This window comes from Bufo bufo, chromosome 4, assembly GCF_905171765.1.
Source record: "Bufo bufo chromosome 4, aBufBuf1.1, whole genome shotgun sequence".
Lineage (NCBI taxonomy): Eukaryota > Metazoa > Chordata > Amphibia > Anura > Bufonidae > Bufo > Bufo bufo.
The window spans coordinates 17,159,762-17,180,239 of record NC_053392.1 but is presented as its reverse complement, the minus strand read 5'-3'; the positions used below and the strand labels follow the sequence as shown (position 1 = coordinate 17,180,239).

Genomic DNA, 20,478 nt, shown 5'->3' with positions numbered 1-20,478 from the left:
AAATCAGTTTTGAATACCTTGAGGGGTGTAGTTTCTAGAATGGGGTCACTTTTTGGTGGTTTCTATTATGTAAGCCTCACAAAGTGACTTCAGACCTGAACTGGTCCCTAAAAAGTGGGTTTTTGAACATTTCTGAAAATTTTCAAGATTTGCATCTAAACTTCTGAGCCTTGTAACGTCCCCAAAAAATAAAATGACATTCCCAAAATGATCCAAACATAAAGTAGACATATGGGGAATATAAACTAATAGCTATTTTTGGAGTTATTACTATGTGTTATAGAAGTAGAGAAATTGAAACTTGGAAATTTGCTAATTTTTCCCAAATTTTGGTAAATTTGGTATTTTTTATAAATAAAAATGAATTTTTTTGACTCCATTTTACCAGTGTTTTGAAGTACAATATGTGACAAAAAAACAATCTCAGAATGGCCTGGATAAGTAAAAGCGTTTTAAAGTTATCACCACATAAAGTGACATTGGTCAGATTTGCAAAAAATGGCCAAGTCCTTAAGGTGAAATAGGGCTGAGTCCTTAAGGGGTTAAATATAGTGCTATATATTCGCTATATCGAATATTCGTAATTTTTTTCCATCTAAAAACATGATTCCTTCCTGCTTCTTGCTTGTGGGCCAATGAGTCATTGGCCCACAAGCAACTTAAGCAGGGAGGAATCCTGACTTTAGATGGGAAAAATGAAAAATGATGAATATTCTAAAAAACTAATATATAGCACTATATCGAATATATTAGTTTTTTAGAATATTCGTCTTTTTTTTTTTTCAATCTGTATAGTTGTTCCACTTCGGCATACTCCTCCCCGACAAGCGTCCCCGTCACCAAGGGAACGACGCTTGTCGGGGAGGAGTATGTTGAAGTGGAACAACTGTACAGATTGAAAAAAAAAAAAGACAAATATTCTAAAAAACGAATATATTCGATATAGTGTTATATACATTTTTTTTTTTGAATATTTGTAATATTCTAAAACAGGGGTCAAGTCCTGGGAAAAAAAGTGTGGGAACTCACCCAAGATCCACTGCCCCCCACCCCATAACAGTGTCATCCACAGACCCCCACCCCATAACAGTGTCATCCACAGACCCCCACCCCATAACAGTGCCATCCACAGACCCCCCCCACCCCATAACAGTGCCATCCACAGACCCCCCCACCCCATAACAGTGTCATCCACAGACCCCCCATTGCCGCTCCAGTACAGTTATAAAATGTGTAATTAAATGAATAATGATTCATGCTGCCCCCTCAGTAGTATAACTTTCAATATATTGTACTCACAGGGCTACTGTTATCGTAATGCAGGCCGGCCGTGCAGACGAGCGGCAGCGTCACTGACTGACGTCACCTGCCTGCGCCGCCTACTTTATGAATGAAGCAGGCGGCGCAGGCAGGTGACGTCAAGTCAGTGACGCTGACGCTTGTCTGCCCGGCCGGCCTGCATTACGATAACAGTAGCCCTGTGAGTACAATATATTGAAAGTTATACTACTGAGGGGGCAGCATGAATCATTATTCATTTAATTAAACATTTTATAAGTCTCTACTGGAGCTGCGGGGCCGGAGCACAGTGAACGTACCGGCCCCCAGCTCCTCCTCCCAGTCCCTCCCCGCTGATACATCGCAGCTTGCGATGTCAAAAGGTGGCGGAACGCCGTTCCAGTGTGTTCCGCCAGAAAAAAAGCCCTGCTTGAGGCTGAAAGGGAACGGCGTTCCTGCCATGAAAAAAGTGCAGGAACCCTGTTCCCACGCGTTCCCCCTCGACCCCTGTTCTAAAACAAGAATATATAGCAATATAGCGAATATTCGAAAAAACAAATGTAGAGCAATTTAGCTAATATAGTGCTATAATCTTCTTTGTCTAATAGTTGTAATTTTTTTCTCATCTGAAGTTCAGATTGGAAAAAAGACAACTATTAAAAAACGAATATAGCACTATATTAGCTAAATTGCTCTATTTTAATTTTTTTGAATATTCGCTATATTGCTATATATTCTTGTTTTAGAATATTACGAATATTCAGAAAAACAAATATAGCACTATATTAGCTATATTGCTCTATATATTAGTCTTTGAGAATATTCGTCATTTTTTTTCCATCTGAAGTCATGATTCCTCCCTGCTTAAGTTACTTAAGCAGGGAGGAATCATGACTTCAGATGGAAAAAAATGACGAATATTCTAAAAAACGAATATACCATATAGCACTAAATTCTATAGTGCTATATATTCGTTTTTGACCCACGCCTGTATTGATAGCGTAATATTCGCATATTACGCGATCATTACCTTGCGAATTTTTAGAGTAAATGTTTTTTGAATATAACGAATATTCAAATTCACGAATATTCTACGAAATATTCGCGAAATATCGCAAATTCAAATATGAACACTGCCGCTCATCACTACTCATCAGCTGATTCCACATAGATGTACAGAGCCTGTTCTATTAAACGCTTATACAAGTGGCAAGGTAACATAGTGTAGAGATGGCAGTAGCATGAGGAGACCACAGAGTGGCAAGGTGACATATTTTGGAGGTGGAGACAGCATCAGGAGGCCACAGAGTGGAAAGGTGACATATGTAGTGTGGATATGGCAGCAGCATCCGGGACCACAGAGTGACCCGGTAACAGAGTGGAGCGGTGGGTGTCAATACCAGTACCCGCTGATGAAGGTGGGTGAAATAAGGAGCACTTGGCATCAGATGTGTGGAATCAGGCAGGTTGCAGCATCAAATTAGTAGCTGAGGCAGGTACTCCGGTCTCTTGTATCAAAGTGTTGGTGTGGCACCATGGATTATCTAGTCTGATGCATCAGGAATTGGTGGTTGGGAATCCTGGCTGATCCATGCCTGATTTATCTTGATAAAGGTCAGTTTCTCCACATTGGGATAACTATGGCCCCGCTGCACTAAACACCCGCTCTGAAGCCACACTACTGGTCAGGCAGGACAGCTTTTCCAGGGCAAACTCGGCCATTTGCGGCCACAGATCCAGTTTGGCTACCCATTAGTCCAGCGGATCTTCAATGTGGGGTGGCAGGGTGCTGTCCAAGTATGCCACCAACTGCTGGTTCAGGTTCTGCTCTACGTCTAGCTGCTGCTGCTGGTGAGTAGTTTCTTCACTATGTGGGTGAAGAAAGCTGCTCATCAGCGACTGTAGACTGAGGCTGCTGCTCATGGAGCTGGTACTGATCCTGCCACCCCACCCCTCCCCAGCAGCCATGGCAGTGGAATGTGAGCGCATAGGGCCCCTTCGGTCAGACCTGCGAGAGGATGGACGATGGGCAGATAAGCAGCGGCCAACTGACTACCTAGGATGTCTCTGTAGTAGTTCAGTTTGTCCTCCCTCTCGGTGGGTGTAAAAAAGGCCCCCATTCTGGACCAGTAGCGAGGGTCCATCAAGGTGGAGAGCCAGAAGTCATCCCTCTGCCGAATGGTGACAATTTGGCTGTCACTACGCAAGCAAGTGAGCATGCATCGTGCCATTTGTGCAAGTGACTCGGAGGGACTCCCTGCCTCCATCTTCACTGCATACTGCCACGTTGTGTCTGGGTCCTCTGTCTTGTCTACCTCATCGCCCTGTAGCTCCTGTGGCTGCTCCTGCTCCTCTTATCCTATCAGCTGAATAGAAAAACCACCCATTTGGCTACACATTGCCTGTGCTCCAATGTCCTCCTCCCCCTCCTCCTCCTCTTCCAGTTTAGCCCCCACAGGGCTCATGTGGCCGTAAGATCAAGGCACCACGTCTCCTGTCCCCTGACCACCCATTGTTACCAGCATCTGTTCCAGGACATGAAGCAGTGAAATGACGTTGTTCATTCCGTAGTCCTGGCGACTGACAAATAATGTGGCCTCCTCAAAGGGCCTAAGCAAACGGCAGGTGTCATGCATGATCTGCCACTGGCTGACATCGAAGTTACACAGTGGAGTACTTCTATCCACTTGCATCATCAAGAAATCGTTGATGGCCTTTCTCTGTTCGTATAGTCAGTCCAACATATGAAGTGTGGAATTCCAACGAGTGGAAACGTCGCATATCAGCCTATGTTGGGGATGTCGTTCTGCCGCTGCAGCTCAAGGGGGTGTTTTGTGGTGTACGAGTGGCTGAAGTGCATGCAAAGTTTCCTGGCCATTTTTAGGATGTCTTGCAGATGGGTGGAAGACTTCAGGAACCGCTTGACAACCAGATTGAACACGTGTTCCATGCAGGACTTATGGCTCAGCCTTCCTTGACACAGCACTGACACCATATTCTTCGCGTTGTCTGTCAGCATGGTTCCTATTTTCAGTTGTCTCGGAGAAAGCCAGGTTTCCATTTCTTGATGCATCACACGGAGCACTAACCCCCCATGTGTGACTCCGTTCGGCAATGTAAACCAGGTGCAGAACAGCGTGACACCGCTGAGTCCTGCACATGTGGTATGCTGGAGGGGCACTGTGACTTGTCCCTGCAGTGAAGGCTGGGAACATGGTGGAGGATGAGGAGGCAGAGGTGGACATTGTTGCAGGACCAACAGCTTGACAACGAGGAGGCGGAAGCGGCGTGACCTGGCCAAGTTGCTGGTGTGGCTGTGCTGGCCTGACCTGGCCAAGTTGCTGGTGTGGCTGTGCAGGAACCACATTCACCCAGTGGGCCGTAAAGGACATGTATTGTTCCTGACCGTAGTTACAGCTCCACACGACGGCACTGCCGTGCACTTTCGCAGACACCGACAGGCTCAAGGACTGGCCCAACTTCTGTTCTACATGTGTGTGCAGGGCTGGTACTGCCTTTTTCACAAAGAAATCACGGCTTGGGACTCTTCACCTCGGCTCGCCACAAGCCATTAGTTCTGAAAGGTGCAGAGTCAACCACTTGGAAGGGAGGGACTGCAGCACCAGCCACTTGGACAGAAGCACGATCAGCTTCTGCACCTTTGGATGCGTGCACGCATACTGCTGTCTCTTGGCAATCGCTTCGGTGATTGCTGACGGAATGACCGACAAGGAGTAGGAGCAGGAGAATCTGCTCCAGCAAAAGATGGGATTGACAGACAGCTCCCTCCTGCTAAGGTGGTGGAGCCTTAACTGTCTGAAACTGGGTGCGTGCCACTGGGTGATGTAGCAGTAGCTGTGGCAGGCTGGACCACCACATCAGAGCCACAGTTCTCCCGGGCCACTTTATGGTGACACTACATATGTTGGTGAAAGGCCGTGGTGCCAACATTTGCACCCTGACCTCGCTTCACCTTCTGCCTATATATTCTACATATGGTCATGTTGAGCTCCTCTGGCGGCTTCACAAAAAACTGTCACATCGCCGAGTACCTGATTTTCCCTCCAACACTACTCACTGGCTGACTGCTACTGCCGCTGCCTCCGTTAACCCCTGCACCACTCCTTTCCGGAGAGGTAGGCTGCTGCAAAGCGGGTGTTCTACCTTGTGCCTATTTGGCTCCCAACCTCCCACTGCTGCCACCCTGCTGACTCTCGACCACGCCGCTGGGTCACTAGCAAGCTGCCACCCTCTTCTCCTGATGATGACGAAGCCCGTTCTACACCCGGCTCCCAAGTGCGATCGGCTTCATCATCATCGAGTAGTGTCTGCACATCACTGATGTCTTCCTCAATGGTCTTTGGGTCAGGAACCTGACCGCTCGCGACACAAGCTCTCCTCATCACTACTTGCCCACCTAGTTGAGGAAGCGGCGGATGCCTCCTCCAGATCTTGGCTGGGCAGTAGCTGCTGACTGTCCTCTAGTAGCTCTTCCGCGCTGAAAAGTGGAACCGAGTCTGCGGCATACTTCTCGCAGTGATGGAACAGAAAAGGACAGAGGCAGGTTGAGAACAATTGAGGGCACAGGGCCTGCTCCCGGACCATGCCAACAAAGGGTTGTGTCTGACGAACCCACCGACTGTTGGCTGGGGGTGTCTGATGTCACTTGGGATGATGTGGATGATCGAGTTAACCAATCAAGAACCGCTGGGTTGCTGGTCAAGACACCTAGATGACATCGGAAGCTCAGGCCTCTCGCTGCAACTCCTGCTGCCGTGCCCCCTTACTCTGCTGCGACCTGTGCCTGCGCCAGAAACATTCAGGCCTCTGCCACTCCTCTGTGCATGGTCTGGCACTTCTCTGTCTGACATACTTGTAGCTAAACTAAACAAAAATCTATAAAAGCGACAAATATATTTTTCTTTTTGTAATGAAATAGGCCACTAAATTATTTCTGCGCAAATAACAGCAAATGTGAACTGCGTGTATTTTTCTCATTTTCTCTAGAAATATGACAAGAAACGCTTTTACCGCAAATAAAACCAAACGTGAACAGCGTCTATTTTTCTCGTATTGTACTATAATAGGGCACTAAACGCTTTCACCATATATAGCTGCAGAAGTGAACAGAGTATATATTTCTCTTTTTCCACAGATATAAGCCACTAAAGGCTTTTCAACATAACACTTGAACCCCTACAACAAATTACTGGAATGACAAAGCTGTATAATGGCTATTTGGATCCCCAAATAATCTTTCCCTGCACTTGTAAGGCCTCATGCATGTTTTGGTTCGCAGTTTTTGCGGCTTGGATGCGGACCTATTCACTTCAATGGGGCCACAAAAGATACGAACAACACTCTGTGTGCTGTCCGCATCCGTTTCTCCGTTCCGTGGTCCGCCAAAAAAATATAACCTGTGCTATTCTTGTCAGTTTTGCAGACAAGAATAGGCAGTTATATCAATGGCTGTCCGTGCCGTTCCGCAAATTGCGGAACGCACACGGACGCCATCTGTGTTTTGAGGATCTGCAATTTGCGGACAGCAAAACACACAATGGTCGTGTGCATGAGGCCTAAATGGTATTTTTTCCCAATGATGTTTTCTGTATGACTCTCCCTAGCCCCTGCAACGTCTGTCCCTGCACTAAGCTGATGTGAAATGATTCCTCCTATCCTTATCGTGCACTTATAAAGCACTTTTTTTTCCACATTGAGGTGTTCTTTCACTCTCCCTAGCGCCTGAAACGTCTGTCCCTGAACAAAGTACGATGGTGAATGGCAGAATCTAAGATGGCCGCCGTATTTATAGGGCTGTGACATCACCGGGCTGGATGGCTGCTGATTGGCTGCATGCATGGCATTATGGGTCATCCCGCCTTCCCAGAGTTCCTTGCCCCATGTCCTCACACGTGTAGCCACCATTTTAGCCGCCATTGTTAGGAAAAATTGAGTTTCGTTACCACGAAGTACGAGGAATTTCGCATTCGTTCAGAATCAAATTTTTCCTGAAATTCGGAACGAATTTGAGTTCGTCAGCTTCGATTTGCTCATCTCTAGGTTCAACCTATAGTATATACAATCCAAGCAAAGAGGAAGTCAGAAGAATTATATATGACTAACACCATCATTGCACAGTTAGGGTTCAATGATTGTCAAGAGTCCACACGGACAAAGCTATGGAACATCTACTGGTTTTACTGTTATGCCCAGGGGCGTCGTTAGGTCAAAGCATCCGGATGTTTTGTCCAGGGCCCCGAATGTTATGTTATGCTGGTAGCATTTTTGGCTATTCCAGGGCCCTTTAATATTGATTCGACCTGGGCAATCCCACAGATCATCTCCCCACCCCTTGTACATGTTCCACTGATCCGCTACTTGCGGGCTGCACGGGCATGAGTTCCGTCAGTTCCTTGCTCAATCCCGTCCTGCGGCGCTTGATCCTGCGAGACCCGGGATCACGCGCCGCAGGACAGGATTGCGCACTGAAGTGACTGAACTCATGACCGCGCAGCCCTCAAGTAGCGGATCAGCGGAACAAGTACAAGGTGTGCACACATCTTCCATGACACCGGCCTGTAAGTGTAAATGTAGTCCTTCCCTCCACTAACAAGCAGCAGACAGTTATCAGGACGGAACTGTTCCTTCCCGATAATTGTACGCAGAGTTGGCGAGGGACACAAAATGCACCTTTACATTATTATTTTTTTTTTACAAATTTTATTTCAGCATTAAAAGATTATTCCAATTTCCAGTTAAAGAAAGTAGTCCCCTATCCACTATTGGATTGGTGAGGGTCCTATGGGTTCCCCAACCCCCCCCCCCTCCTCAGATCACGATAATGGAGGCTCTGTATCCTGTGAAGCCCACCTGAAATGGACGGAGTGGCTGGTCAGAAATGTGCACAATTCCTCTATTCTTTTCTATCGGAGTGCCAGAGACAGCCGATTGCTGTACATAGCCATCTCCGGAACCTCCATAGAAATAAAACCTGTTATTAAAGGGTTTCTGTCATGAGAAATAGCGTTCTGTAGCGATGGGCTGATGTCAGCAGTACATAACAGTCTGCTTTATAACTCCCTTTATAAAGACTTTTATAATATGCTAATGAGCCTCTAGGTGCTATGAGGACGTTGCTTCAGCACCTAGGCGCCATCCCGTTTAGTATTTGGCGCAGGCACAGTGAGTGAAGGACACGCTCCTGCTGCTGGCTTCACTCACTGCGCCTGCGACGGCTACACTCACTTAGCAGGCGCCATCCCGTTTAGTATTCAGCGCAGGTGCAGAGAGTGAAGGACGCGCTCCTGGACGGCGCAGGAACGGGATTTACTGAACGAAGAAAACTCGCCAGTCAATCAACTGGACCTGGGCGTGCCAAAGGGTGAGTAGACCGAGCCTCTAGGTGCTGAAGCAACGCCCTCATAGCACCTACAGGCTCATTAGCATATTTTGAAAGTGTTTATTTGGAGAGAGCGGCGGCAGCAGGGAGTTATAAAGGACACTGTTATGTACTGCTGACATCAGCACATCGCTGCAGAACGTTATTTCTCATGACAGAAACCCTTTAAGTACGTTGGCTTGTATGTTAATTCTTATTATGCAAATTTCCACTCAGTGGGCTTGAGCCCCGGATGTTTTCAGACCCCAGCAACGCCCCTGGTTATGCCTCTGATCCTTCTGAATGAGACAGTTCTGTCAACACAAGGACAATCTTTCCACCAAGAACAAAGCTGGTCACAGACGGGATCATTTCACCAAAGTGTTTATTACTGATATTTATCACTTTTTGAATCTGGTTTATAAGAGGCTACATGTAACTACCTGATACGTTTGTGACACATCAACTTCTTTATTTACAGAGAAACCTGGACAATGTCCCCTAGATCCATTAGTAGCAAACTCTCGTCTTCCATTTCTTCCTTCTGATCTGTGCGAATCGGACGATGACTGTCCTGGAAAACAAAAGTGCTGCAGTGATCTGGGCACCAGACTATGCTTACAACCCATCGAGGGTAAGTTCATTAGAAACCAAATTCAACAAGTAGATGGAGCTCATTATTAGACAGGATTTGTCACCTGGTGAAGGAATCTGACAGCTGTATGGTTACATGACCAGCTCCACCTGATCTGCCAAAATCTGCTTTACCACAAACACATCTCAGAGGTAAATTCAGCTTCACTGGTGGCAGGCAGCCCAGCAATTATCAGGACTGTAACTGCATCACATGACTGTGAGGACTAACGCAAGGAGCACATTAATGTTCCAAAGTGTGGACCTGTGAGCACTTCATGTGTCATCATATGAGAGCTCCACAAGGTTCTGTGTGCTCCTCTAGAAGTAATGTTTCTACTGCCATTACATACATTTCCATTAGGTACATAGGTATTATACAGTACCTGTACTGATCCTGAGTTTTACATCAAGACACGGAGGCTTCGTATTGCTTACTCCTTCTTTACTTCCACCAATAGCAGCAAAGGAGAAATTAACATAATCAAAACAATAAAGGATCCTCCCCAAACAGATCCTATAATAAGCAGTGTCCTCTTTATATCTTCCTCTTTCTTTGCTGCTCCACCAAAGCTAAGTGACCTATATATATTCGATTATGTGATTTAGATTTTGAAGCAATTTATGTCTTGTCATGGCGTTTTAATACTGGCCTTGTAGATAGATATATATGCTGTTCTGACCTATATCCAGGTCTCCCCCCTCCCTTTTTTCCCTTCATTTTGGAGATTTTATCTCAGTATATTCTGTATTCCCTTCATTTGGGGGCCGCCCCCCCCCTCCCTCTCTTCCCCTTTGCGTTTCCTCATCGACGGTTTTATCCCCTGTAACCTTTCGTCTTGGGGGTGACTTCTTTTTCCCCCCTCCTCTCCCACTACCTCAGTCGCCGCTCCGATACCTTCCCTCTGCTCTCCGGCGGCATAGGTTATCGGCGGCAGGTTTCTTTAGCCTCCCGCGGCTCCGAGATCTCGCGAGATCTCGGCGGCCATCTTGGGAGCTCCCGCCCGTCTTCTCGCGGGATTTCGGAGCGCTCTCCAGTGCATTGCTGCTCCTCTCAGCTCCGGATCGGCTCCTACCTTACTGCGGCGCTTGGGGTGATTAACCCCTGTTTAGGTTAGTTGGTTTTTCTACCCGAGATTAGCACCTTTAGTTTAGGTACCCCATCGGCCACCAGGCATTACATTTTAGATCGTTAATAACGAGATCATGTCCTCAGACCGCTCTCCCGCTGGGCCTAACCCCCCCCCACCCACAGGGGACCCCAGCCTGCCAGTCATGAGTGCACAGGCTCTTGAGCTACAACGCTCAGTGTCTAGTGCCATTATAGAGGCCATGGGATCCATGTCCTCAATGATCTCTCAGACCATATCCCAGGCATTATCTGCCCATACTCCTGGCCCCTCTAATCTAATGCCTGCACTCACTAGCCCGCAGCCTACCATTGAACCTCCTGCCCAGGAGACTTTGACTGGTGTGATCCAAGCCACCCATGATAGCGCGCTTAGATCGCGCAAAAGAGCCTTACCGCGCCAGGCAGAAAGGGCGCGAACGTGGAAATGTGCTAGAGCACAAACTTATGACATAGATTCTGATATTGAATCGGACATGGAGGCTTATGCGGAGGCAAGTGACCACTCTGATGGAGTGTTAGAGATGGAACCTCAGTTTCCAAGCACCTCAGGCCCTAGGCCTTCCACATCTGAGTCCGTGGGCGCATCCACCTCTGCCCCTAACACGGCGTCTACCCTGGTGGATCCTTCTGGCAACCCACTATTTGACCCCGATTCCCTCCACCACCCTAGGTCGGCGGAGTGGTTGCCGGTAGCTCATGTGAGCGATTATTTGGAGCATTGGGTGCGTCGTCCTCTCAGCAAAGAGGCGCGCAGCAAGCTCCGTGCAGAATGCCCCAGACCATTGATCCCTAACAAGGTCTGTGAGACCCCATCTGTGGATCAGAAGATGACTCAGTTTTTAACTAAAACCGGCTGGAATCCCCGTAAAGGTCTGGATTCCGCCATAAAGAGTTGTCAGGACAAGCTCCTTGACATTTTTGGCCCCCTCGCCAAAATCTTTGAAATGGCCGAATCGGCCAAAGTGGACGGCTCTCCGATAGATCCGGAGGAGCTTACTGGCTGGATACAGAGAGCCATTTGTATTGCGGGCAGCACCAATTCCTCCCTGTCCATTGAAAGGCGTAAAGCCATCCTTTTTAAAATTGACCCAAAATTGGCCAACTTGGCACTTACTGAGACAGGGAAGGATGCTCAGGGTCAACTGTTCGGGGATTCCTTCATTAAGGACCTCAGCAGGTACGTTGGAGCGTTTACCGCATTGGACAAGGCCCAGTCCTCCATGAAAAGGGTATTTCAGGGACGGGTCTCCACTAGGGCCGGCAGTAGTAGGGGCCGTCTGTCCGGCCGTTCCAGTTATCATGCCCGCAGCTCGGGCAGAGGCTCCTTCAACCAGAGGCCTCCTTTCCAGGACCAAAGAAATGCCCCCTCGTTCTTCCCGGCCAGAGGCGGCCAATGGCGTTCCAGATCGGTTAGAGGAAATCCGAACTACAGAAAATCTTTCGGTAAGTCTTTCCCCAGTGGGGACTTCTTTCACTCCTTGTGTAGGGGGCAGACTCCGTCTATGTTCCCACGTTTGGTCCAGCATCACATCAGATCCATGGGTGCTGAACACTGTGCAGGGGTTCCACATAGAACTTACGAGTTCGCCAGATCTCGTCCCTTCTCCCCCTCCCCTGGCACTACCGGACAGGGAGCTAGTGGACGTAGAACTTTTTTCCCTCTTGCACAAGGATGCGATAGAAAGGGCTCCTCCTACCCAAAGGGGCGTTCTCAGCCACATTTTTCTAGTTCAGAAAAAAGGGGGACAATTTCGTCCGGTCATAAATCTCCGGGCACTGAACTCTGTGGTGCGCTACCGCCACTTCAAGATGGAGGGGATTCACCTCCTTCGGGACTTGCTGATTCCGGGGGACTGGATGGTGAAGCTGGATCTCAAGGATGCCTATCTGACGGTCCCGATTGCCTCCTCCTCCAGGGATCTTCTGCGCTTCCTGTGGAAGGGCGAAGTGTGGCGCTTCACTTGCCTACCGTTCGGCCTTTCCTCAGCGCCTTGGTGCTTCACCAAGTTACTGCGCCCAGTCATGGCCTGGCTTCGGAGCCGTGGGGTTCGTCTTGTCATTTACCTGGACGACATCCTCATTATGCACCAATGTCAGTCGTCTCTGCTGCAACACCTCCAGTGGACCTCGGATCTTCTGACGGGTCTGGGTTTTCTACTCAATCTCGAGAAATCCTGCCTCACACCGGCTCGACGTATGGAGTTTCTGGGCTTCACGGTGGACTCTGTTGCGGAATCTCTCAGCCTCCCTGCAGAGAAATTGCGGACGATACGCAAGGAGTTGAGACATGCTCTCTCAACTCCCTCTCTATCCCTACGCCACCTGGCTCGCATCATTGGGTTACTTGCCTCCTCTATCCAGGCAGTCTTTCCCGCTCCGCTCCATTATCGGGCTTTACAGCGCCTGAAGATCGCCCACCTCCGTGCCGGGGCCTCGTTTGCGGACACTGTGATTCTGGATCAAGAAGCTCAGGAGGAACTTCGTTGGTGGTTGAGCAATTTGGAAGCCTGGAACGGCAGAGCAATCTTCGGATTCCAACCGGAATTCACGGTAGAGTCGGACGCGAGTCTCCAAGGATGGGGTGCCCACTGCGAGGGTATCTCCACTGGGGGTCGATGGTCGGAGTCAGAGACCCATCTGCACATCAACGCTCTGGAACTTCTAGCGGGTTCGTTTGCCATCAGGAGTTTCACCAAGGGCATAGCTCATGCATGCATCCGTCTACGCATGGACAATGTGTCGGCGGTCCGATACGTCAATCACCTAGGCGGCACTCAATCGGCCACCTTAGCCCGACTGGCGAAGGAGTTCTGGTCCTATTGTCTGTCCAGGGACATCATGATTCAAGCGGAGTACCTGCCGGGTCTTCACAACTACAAAGCGGATCGGAGTTCCCGATGCTTCACGGACGGCAGCGACTGGAGGCTGAATCCGGAAATGTTCTCCACAATCTCGGACATCTGGGGTCCTTGCTCCATAGACCTTTTTGCTTCCCGGCTCAATACTCACCTGTCCAGGTTCTTCAGCTGGCGGCCGGACCCGGAGGCAGAAGCGGTGGATGCGTTTTTACAGGACTGGTCCTCAGCCCTACATTACGCGTTTCCACCGTTTGCCATGATTCCGAGGATGTTGCTACAGACTCGGCGTCAGAGTGCGGAACTGGTGGTGGTGATTCCCTTCTGGGGATCTCAAGCCTGGTACCCGATCCTCTTAGAACTCCTGGTCGACGTACCTCTCCTACTCCCGACGCGGACGGATCTCCTCCAGGACCCTCTGGGTGCCCCACATCCCCTGCTGGTCGAAGGCTCCCTTCAACTTCTTGCGTGCCGAATTTCAGGACTCCAGGAGAGGTCGAGGGAATTTCGGAGGCAACTAGACGCCTCCTGGACAACGCTTGGGCTCCCGGCACCCGAAAATCTTACCGGGCAGCTTGGGGATCTTGGGTTGGCTGGTGCATGGAACGGGACCTGGATCCCGTTTCGGCATCTGTAACCCATTTGTTGCAATTCCTGACTTCTCTCTTTGAGGCAGGGAAAGCTTATCGGACCATCAATTTGTTCCGTTCTGCGATTTCCTCGACTCATCAGGGATTTGATGGTGTTCCGGCTGGTCAACACCCTTTAGTGTCTCGACTTTTACGTGGCTCACGCTTGGCTCGGCCTCCTCGGCCACGTTTCACCACTACGTGGGATGTTTCCCTGGTCCTTTCGTTCCTCTCTTCCTGGCCCGACAACGCGGCCCTTTCCCTCCGTCAACTGTCAGCCAAGTTGCTGACCCTTTTTTGCCTGATTTCCTGTAAGAGGATCTCTGATGTCAGGGCTCTGGATCATGATGCTAGATCCTTTACTCCCGAGGGTGTTACTTTTAACATCACGCGGCGCACCAAGACCAATATTCGGTCTGTGTCCTATCCCAGTTTTCCGTCTTCCCCGGCACTCTGTCCTGTAGCTTGTCTACGGGAATATGAGTTGCGCACTCGTGCTCACCGGTCTGCGGACGTTCCGCAGCTTTTCCTCTCTATTCGCCATCCCTTTGGTCCGGTTACCAGTCCCACTTTGGCGCGTTGGATGAAGTGGGTCATGTCCCTTTCAGGGATTGATACGACGATCTTTACCGCTCATTCGGCCAGGGGCGCGGCTGCTACTGCCCTGGCTGTTTCGGGGGCTCGTTTGGAGGACATTCTACGTCTGGCTGACTGGTCTAGGGCCACGACGTTCACAGAGTTTTATTTCCGTCCGACCCCTCATGTGTTTTCTGCTATTATTGAGCAGCTTTGAACTTGCAATACGAAGCCTCCGTGTCTTGATGTAAAACTTAATGATTTTCCTATTTCATGACGTAAAGTCATAGTTTTATTAAAGACACGGAGGCGAGTATTGCCCGCCCTAGGTTTCTCTGGCCCACCCTATTATTATTTCAATGTTATGGTATTATTATTGACTACTACACTGTTTCGGTGATTATTTATGACATTTTACCGTCAAGATTGATTGTGGTTCTGTTAAGCGACCTTTTTAATGTACGACCGTTATAGGGTCGAGATTGCACATTTGTACCCAGGTGTTTACACTGGCTATATTATTTGTTTTGTTTCAGGTTGAAAGATCCTTGGCGGATGGCATTCCGCGTTGTTCCAGGTTTCCTGAAATGTTAGCCATGTTGGCTTGAGTTCTTCAGTCGGATGAAAAGAATGGTCGGTGTCGGAACCAGTTCCAGTTCGGTTCGTTTTTCGGTTATGGTTTGGCGGTTGGTGTCGTGGATTCAAAGAAAGAGGAAGATATAAAGAGGACACTGCTTATTATAGGATCTGTTTGGGGAGGATCCTTTATTGTTTTGATTATGTTAATTTCTCCTTTGCTGCTATTGGTGGAAGTAAAGAAGGAGTAAGCAATACTCGCCTCCGTGTCTTTAATAAAACTATGACTTTACGTCATGAAATAGGAAAATCATTAAGTTCCATCCTGTATTATACCCCAGAGCTGCACTCACTATTCTGCTGGTGCATTCACTGTGTACATACATTACATTACTTATCCTGTACTGATCCTGAGTTACATCCTGTATTATACTCCAGAGCTGCACTCACTATTCTGCTGGTGCAGTCACTGTGTACATACATTATATTACTTATCCTGTACTGATACTGAGTTACATCCTGTATTATACTCCAGAGCTGCACTCACTATTCTGCTGGTGCAGTCACTGTGTACATACATTACATTACTTATCCTGTATTGATCCTGAGTTACATCCTGTATTATACCCCAGAGCTGCACTCACTATTCTGCTGGTGCAGTCACTGTGAACATACATTACATTACCTATCCTGTACTGATCCTGAGTTACATCCTGTATTATACTCCAGAGCTGCACTCACTATTCTGCTGGTGCAGTCACTGTGTACATACATTACATTACTTATTCTGTACTGATCCTGAGTTACATCCTGTATTATACCCCAGAGCTGCACTCACTATTCTGCTGCTGCAGTCACTGTGTACATACATTACATTACTTATCCTGTACTGATCCTGAGTTACATCCTGTATTATAATCCAGAGCTGCACTCACTATTCTGCTGGTGCAGTTACTGTGTACATACATTACTTATCCTGTACTGATTTTGAGTTTCATCCTGTATTATACTCCAGAGCTGCACTCACTATTCTGCTGGTGCAGTCACTGTGTACATACATTACATTACTTATCCTGTACTGATCCTGAGTTACATCCTGTATTATACCCCAGAGCTGCACTCACTATTCTGCTGGTGCAGTCACTGTGTACATTACATTACTTATCCTGTACTGATCCTGAGTTACATCCTGTATTATACCCCAGAGCTTCACTCACTATTCTGCTGGTGCAGTCACTGTGTACATACATTACATTACTTATCCTGTACTAATCCTGAGTTACATCTTGTATTATACCCCAGAGCTGCACTCACTATTCTGCTGGTGCAGTCACTGTGTACATACATTACATTACTTATCCTGTACTGATCCTGAGTTACATCCTGTATTATACTCCAGAGCTGCACTCACTATTCTGCTGGTGCAGTCACTGTGTACATACATTACATTACTTATCCTGTACTGATCCTGAGTTACATCCTGTATTATACCCCAGAGCTGCACTCACTATTCTGCTGGTGCAGTCACTGTGTACATACATTACATTACATTACTTATCCTGTACTTATACTGAGTTTCATTCTGTATTATATTCCAGAGCTGCACTCACTATTCTGCTGATGCAGTCACTGTGTACATACATTACATTACTTATCCTGGACTGATCCTGAGTTACATCCTGTATTATACTCCAGAGCTGCACTCACGATTCTGCTGGTGCAGTCACTGTGTACATACATTACTTATCCTGTACTGATTCTGAGTTACATCCTGTATTATCCTCCAGAGCTACATTCACTATTCTGCTGGTGCAGTCACTCTGTACATACTTTACTTATCCCGTACTGATCCTGAGTTACATCATGTATTATACTCCAGAGCTGCACTCACTATTCTGCTGGTGCAGTCACTGTGTACATACATTACATTACTTATCCTGAAACTGATCCTGAGTTACATCCTGTATTATACCCCAGAGCTGCACTCACTATTCTGCTGGTGCAGTCACTGTGTACATACATTACATTACTTATTCTGTACTGATCCTGAGTTACATCTTGTATTATACCCCAGAGCTGCACTCACTATTCTGCTGGCGCAGTCACTGTGTACATACATTACATTACTTATCCTGTACTGATCCTGAGTTACATCCTGTATTATACTCCATAGCAGCACTCACTTTTCTGCTTGTGCAGTCACTGTGTACATACATTACATTACATATCCTGTACTGATCCTGAGTTACATCCTGTATTATACTCCAGAGCTGCACTCGCTATTCTGCTGGTGCAGTCACTGTGTACATACATTACATTACTTATCCTGTACTGATCCTGAGTTACATCCTGTATTATACTCCAGAGCTGCACTCACTATTCTGCTGGTGCAGTCTCTGTGTACATACAGTACATTACATTACTTATCCTGTACTAATCCTGAGTTTCATTCTGTATTATACTCCAGAGCTGCACTCACTATTCTGCTGGTGCAGTCACTGTGTACATACATTACATTACATTACTTATCCTGTACTGATCCTGAGTTACATCCTATGTTATACCCCAGAGCTGCACTCACTATTCTGCTGGTGCAGTCACTGTGTACATACATTACATTACATATCCTGTACTGATCCTGAGTTACATCCTGTATTATACTCCAGAGCTGTACTCACTATTCTGCTGGTGCAGTCACTGTGTACATACATTACATTACATTACTTATCCTGTACTAATCCTGAGTTTCATTCTGTATTATCCTCCAGAGCTGCACTCAATATTCTGCTGGTGCAGTCACTGTGTACATACATTACATTACTTATCCTGTACTGGTTTTGAGTTTCATCCTGTATTATACTCCAGAGCTGCACTCACTATTCTGCTGGTGCAGTCACTGTGTACATACATTACATTACTTATCCTGTACTGATCCTGAGTTACAGTACATCCTGTATTATACTCCAGAGCTGCACTCACTATTCTGCTGGTGCAGTCAATGTGTACATACAGTACATTACATTACTTATCCTGTACTTATCCTGAGTTTCATTCTGTATTATATACCAGAGCTGCACTCACTATTCTGCTGATGCAGTGACTGTGTACATACATTACATTACTTATCCTGGACTGATCCTGAGTTACATCCTGTATTATACTCCAGAGCTGCACTCACGATTCTGCTGGTGCAGTCATTGTGTACATACATTACTTATCCTGTACTGATTCTGAGTTACATCCTGTATTATCCTCCAGAGCTACATTCACTATTCTGCTGGTGCAGTCACTCTGTACATACTTTACTTATCCCGTACTGATCCTGAGTTACATCCTGTATTATACTCCAGAGCTGCACTCACTATTCTGCTGGTTCAGTCACTGTGTACATACATTACATTACTTATCCTGTACTGATCCTGAGTTACATCCTGTATTATACCCCAGAGCTGCACTCACTATTCTGCTGGTGCAGTCACTGTGTACATTACATTACTTATCCTGTACTGATCCTGAGTTACATCCTGTATTATACCCCAGAGCTGCACTCACTATTCTGCTGGTGCAGTCACTGTGTACATACATTACATTTCTTATCCTGTACTGATCCTGAGTTATATCCTGTATCATACCCCAGAGCTGCACTCACTATTCTGCTGGTGCAGTCACTTTGTACATACATTACATTACTTATCCTGTACTGATCCTGAGTTACATCCTGTATTATACTCCAGAGCTGCACTCACTATTCTGCTGGTGCAGTCACTGTGTACATACATTACATTACTTATCCTGTACTGATCCTGAGTTACATCCTGTATTATACCCCAGAGCTGCACTCACTATTCTGCTGGTGCAGTCACTGTGTACATACATTACATTACTTATCCTGTACTGATCCTGAGTTACATCCTGTATTATACTCCAGAGCTGCACTCACTATTCTGCTGGTGCAGTCAATGTGTACATACATTACTTATCCTGTACTGATTTAGAGTTTCATCCTGTATTATACTCCAGAGCTGCACTCACTATTCTGCTGGTGCAGTCACTGTGTACATACATTACATTACTTATCCTGTACTGATTTTGAGTTTCATCCTGAATTATACTCCAGAGCTGCACTCACTATTTTTCTGGTGCAGTCACTGTGTACATACATTACATTACTTATCCTGTACTGATCCTGAGTTACATCCTGTATTATACCCCAGAGCTGCACTCACTATTCTACTGGTGCAGTCACTGTGTACATACATTACATTACTTATCCTGTACTGATCCTGAGTTACATCCTGTATTATACTCCACAGCTGCACTCGCTATTCTGCTGGTGCAGTCACTGTGTACATACATTACATTACTTATCCTGTACTGATCCTGAGTTACATCCTGTATTATACTCCAGAGCTGTACTCACTATTCTGCTGGTGCAGTCACTGTGTACATACATTACATTACTTATCCTGTACTGATTTTGAGTTTCATCCTGTATTATACTCCAGAGCTGCACTCACTATTCTGCTGGTGCAGTCACTGTGTACATACATTACATTACTTATTCTGTACTGATCCTGAGTTACATCCTGTATTATACCCCAGAGCTGCACTCAATATTCTGCTGGTGCAGTCACTGTGTACATACATTACATTACTTATCCTGTACTGATCCTGAGTTACATCCTGTATTATACTCCACAGCTGCACTCGCTATTCTGCTGGTGCAGTCACTGTGTACATACATTACATTACTTATCCTGTACTGATCCTGAGTTACATCCTGTATTATACTCCAGAGCTGCACTCACTATTCTGCTGGTGCAGTCTCTGTGTACATACAGTACATTACATTACTTATCCTGTACTAATCCTGAGTTTCATTCTGTATTATACTCCAGAGCTGCACTCACTATTCTGCTGGTGGTGTTACTGTGTACATACATTACATTACTTATCCTGTACTGATCCTGAGTTACATCCTGTATTATACTCCATAGCTGCACTCACTATTCTGCTTGTGCAGTCACTGTGTACATACATTACATTACATATCCTGTACTGATCCTGAGTTACATCCTGTATTATACTCCACAGCTGCACTCGCTATTCTGCTGGTGCAGTCACTGTGTACATACATTACATTACTTATCCTGTAATGATCCTGAGTTACATCCTGTATTATACTCCAGAGCTGCACTCACTATTCTGCTGGTGCAGTCTCTGTGTACATACAGTACATTACATTACTTATCCTGTACTAATCCTGAGTTTCATTCTGTATTATACTCCAGAGCTGCACTCACTATTCTGCTGGTGCAGTCACTGTGTACATACATTACATTACATTACTTATCCTGTACTGATCCTGAGTTACATCCTGTATTATACCCCAGAGCTGCACTCACTATTCTGCTGGTGCAG

The 20,478-nt window shown here is 46.7% G+C and overlaps 1 protein-coding gene across 4 annotated transcripts in view; it reads left to right on the top strand.

The window, feature by feature from the left end:
* LOC120997021 (WAP four-disulfide core domain protein 5-like) overlaps positions 1-20,478 on the top strand; it is an 884,590-nt gene that overhangs the window by 789,959 nt on the left and 74,153 nt on the right. For 3 of the 4 annotated variants that reach the window (XM_040426934.1, XM_040426932.1, XM_040426933.1), the window contains exon 2: positions 9,138-9,290. The exons of the other annotated variant lie outside the window; for it this stretch is intronic. In XM_040426934.1, the coding sequence (XP_040282868.1) occupies positions 9,138-9,290 (153 nt within the window). The remainder of the gene's footprint in view (positions 1-9,137; positions 9,291-20,478) is intronic. 4 annotated transcript variants of the gene reach the window in all.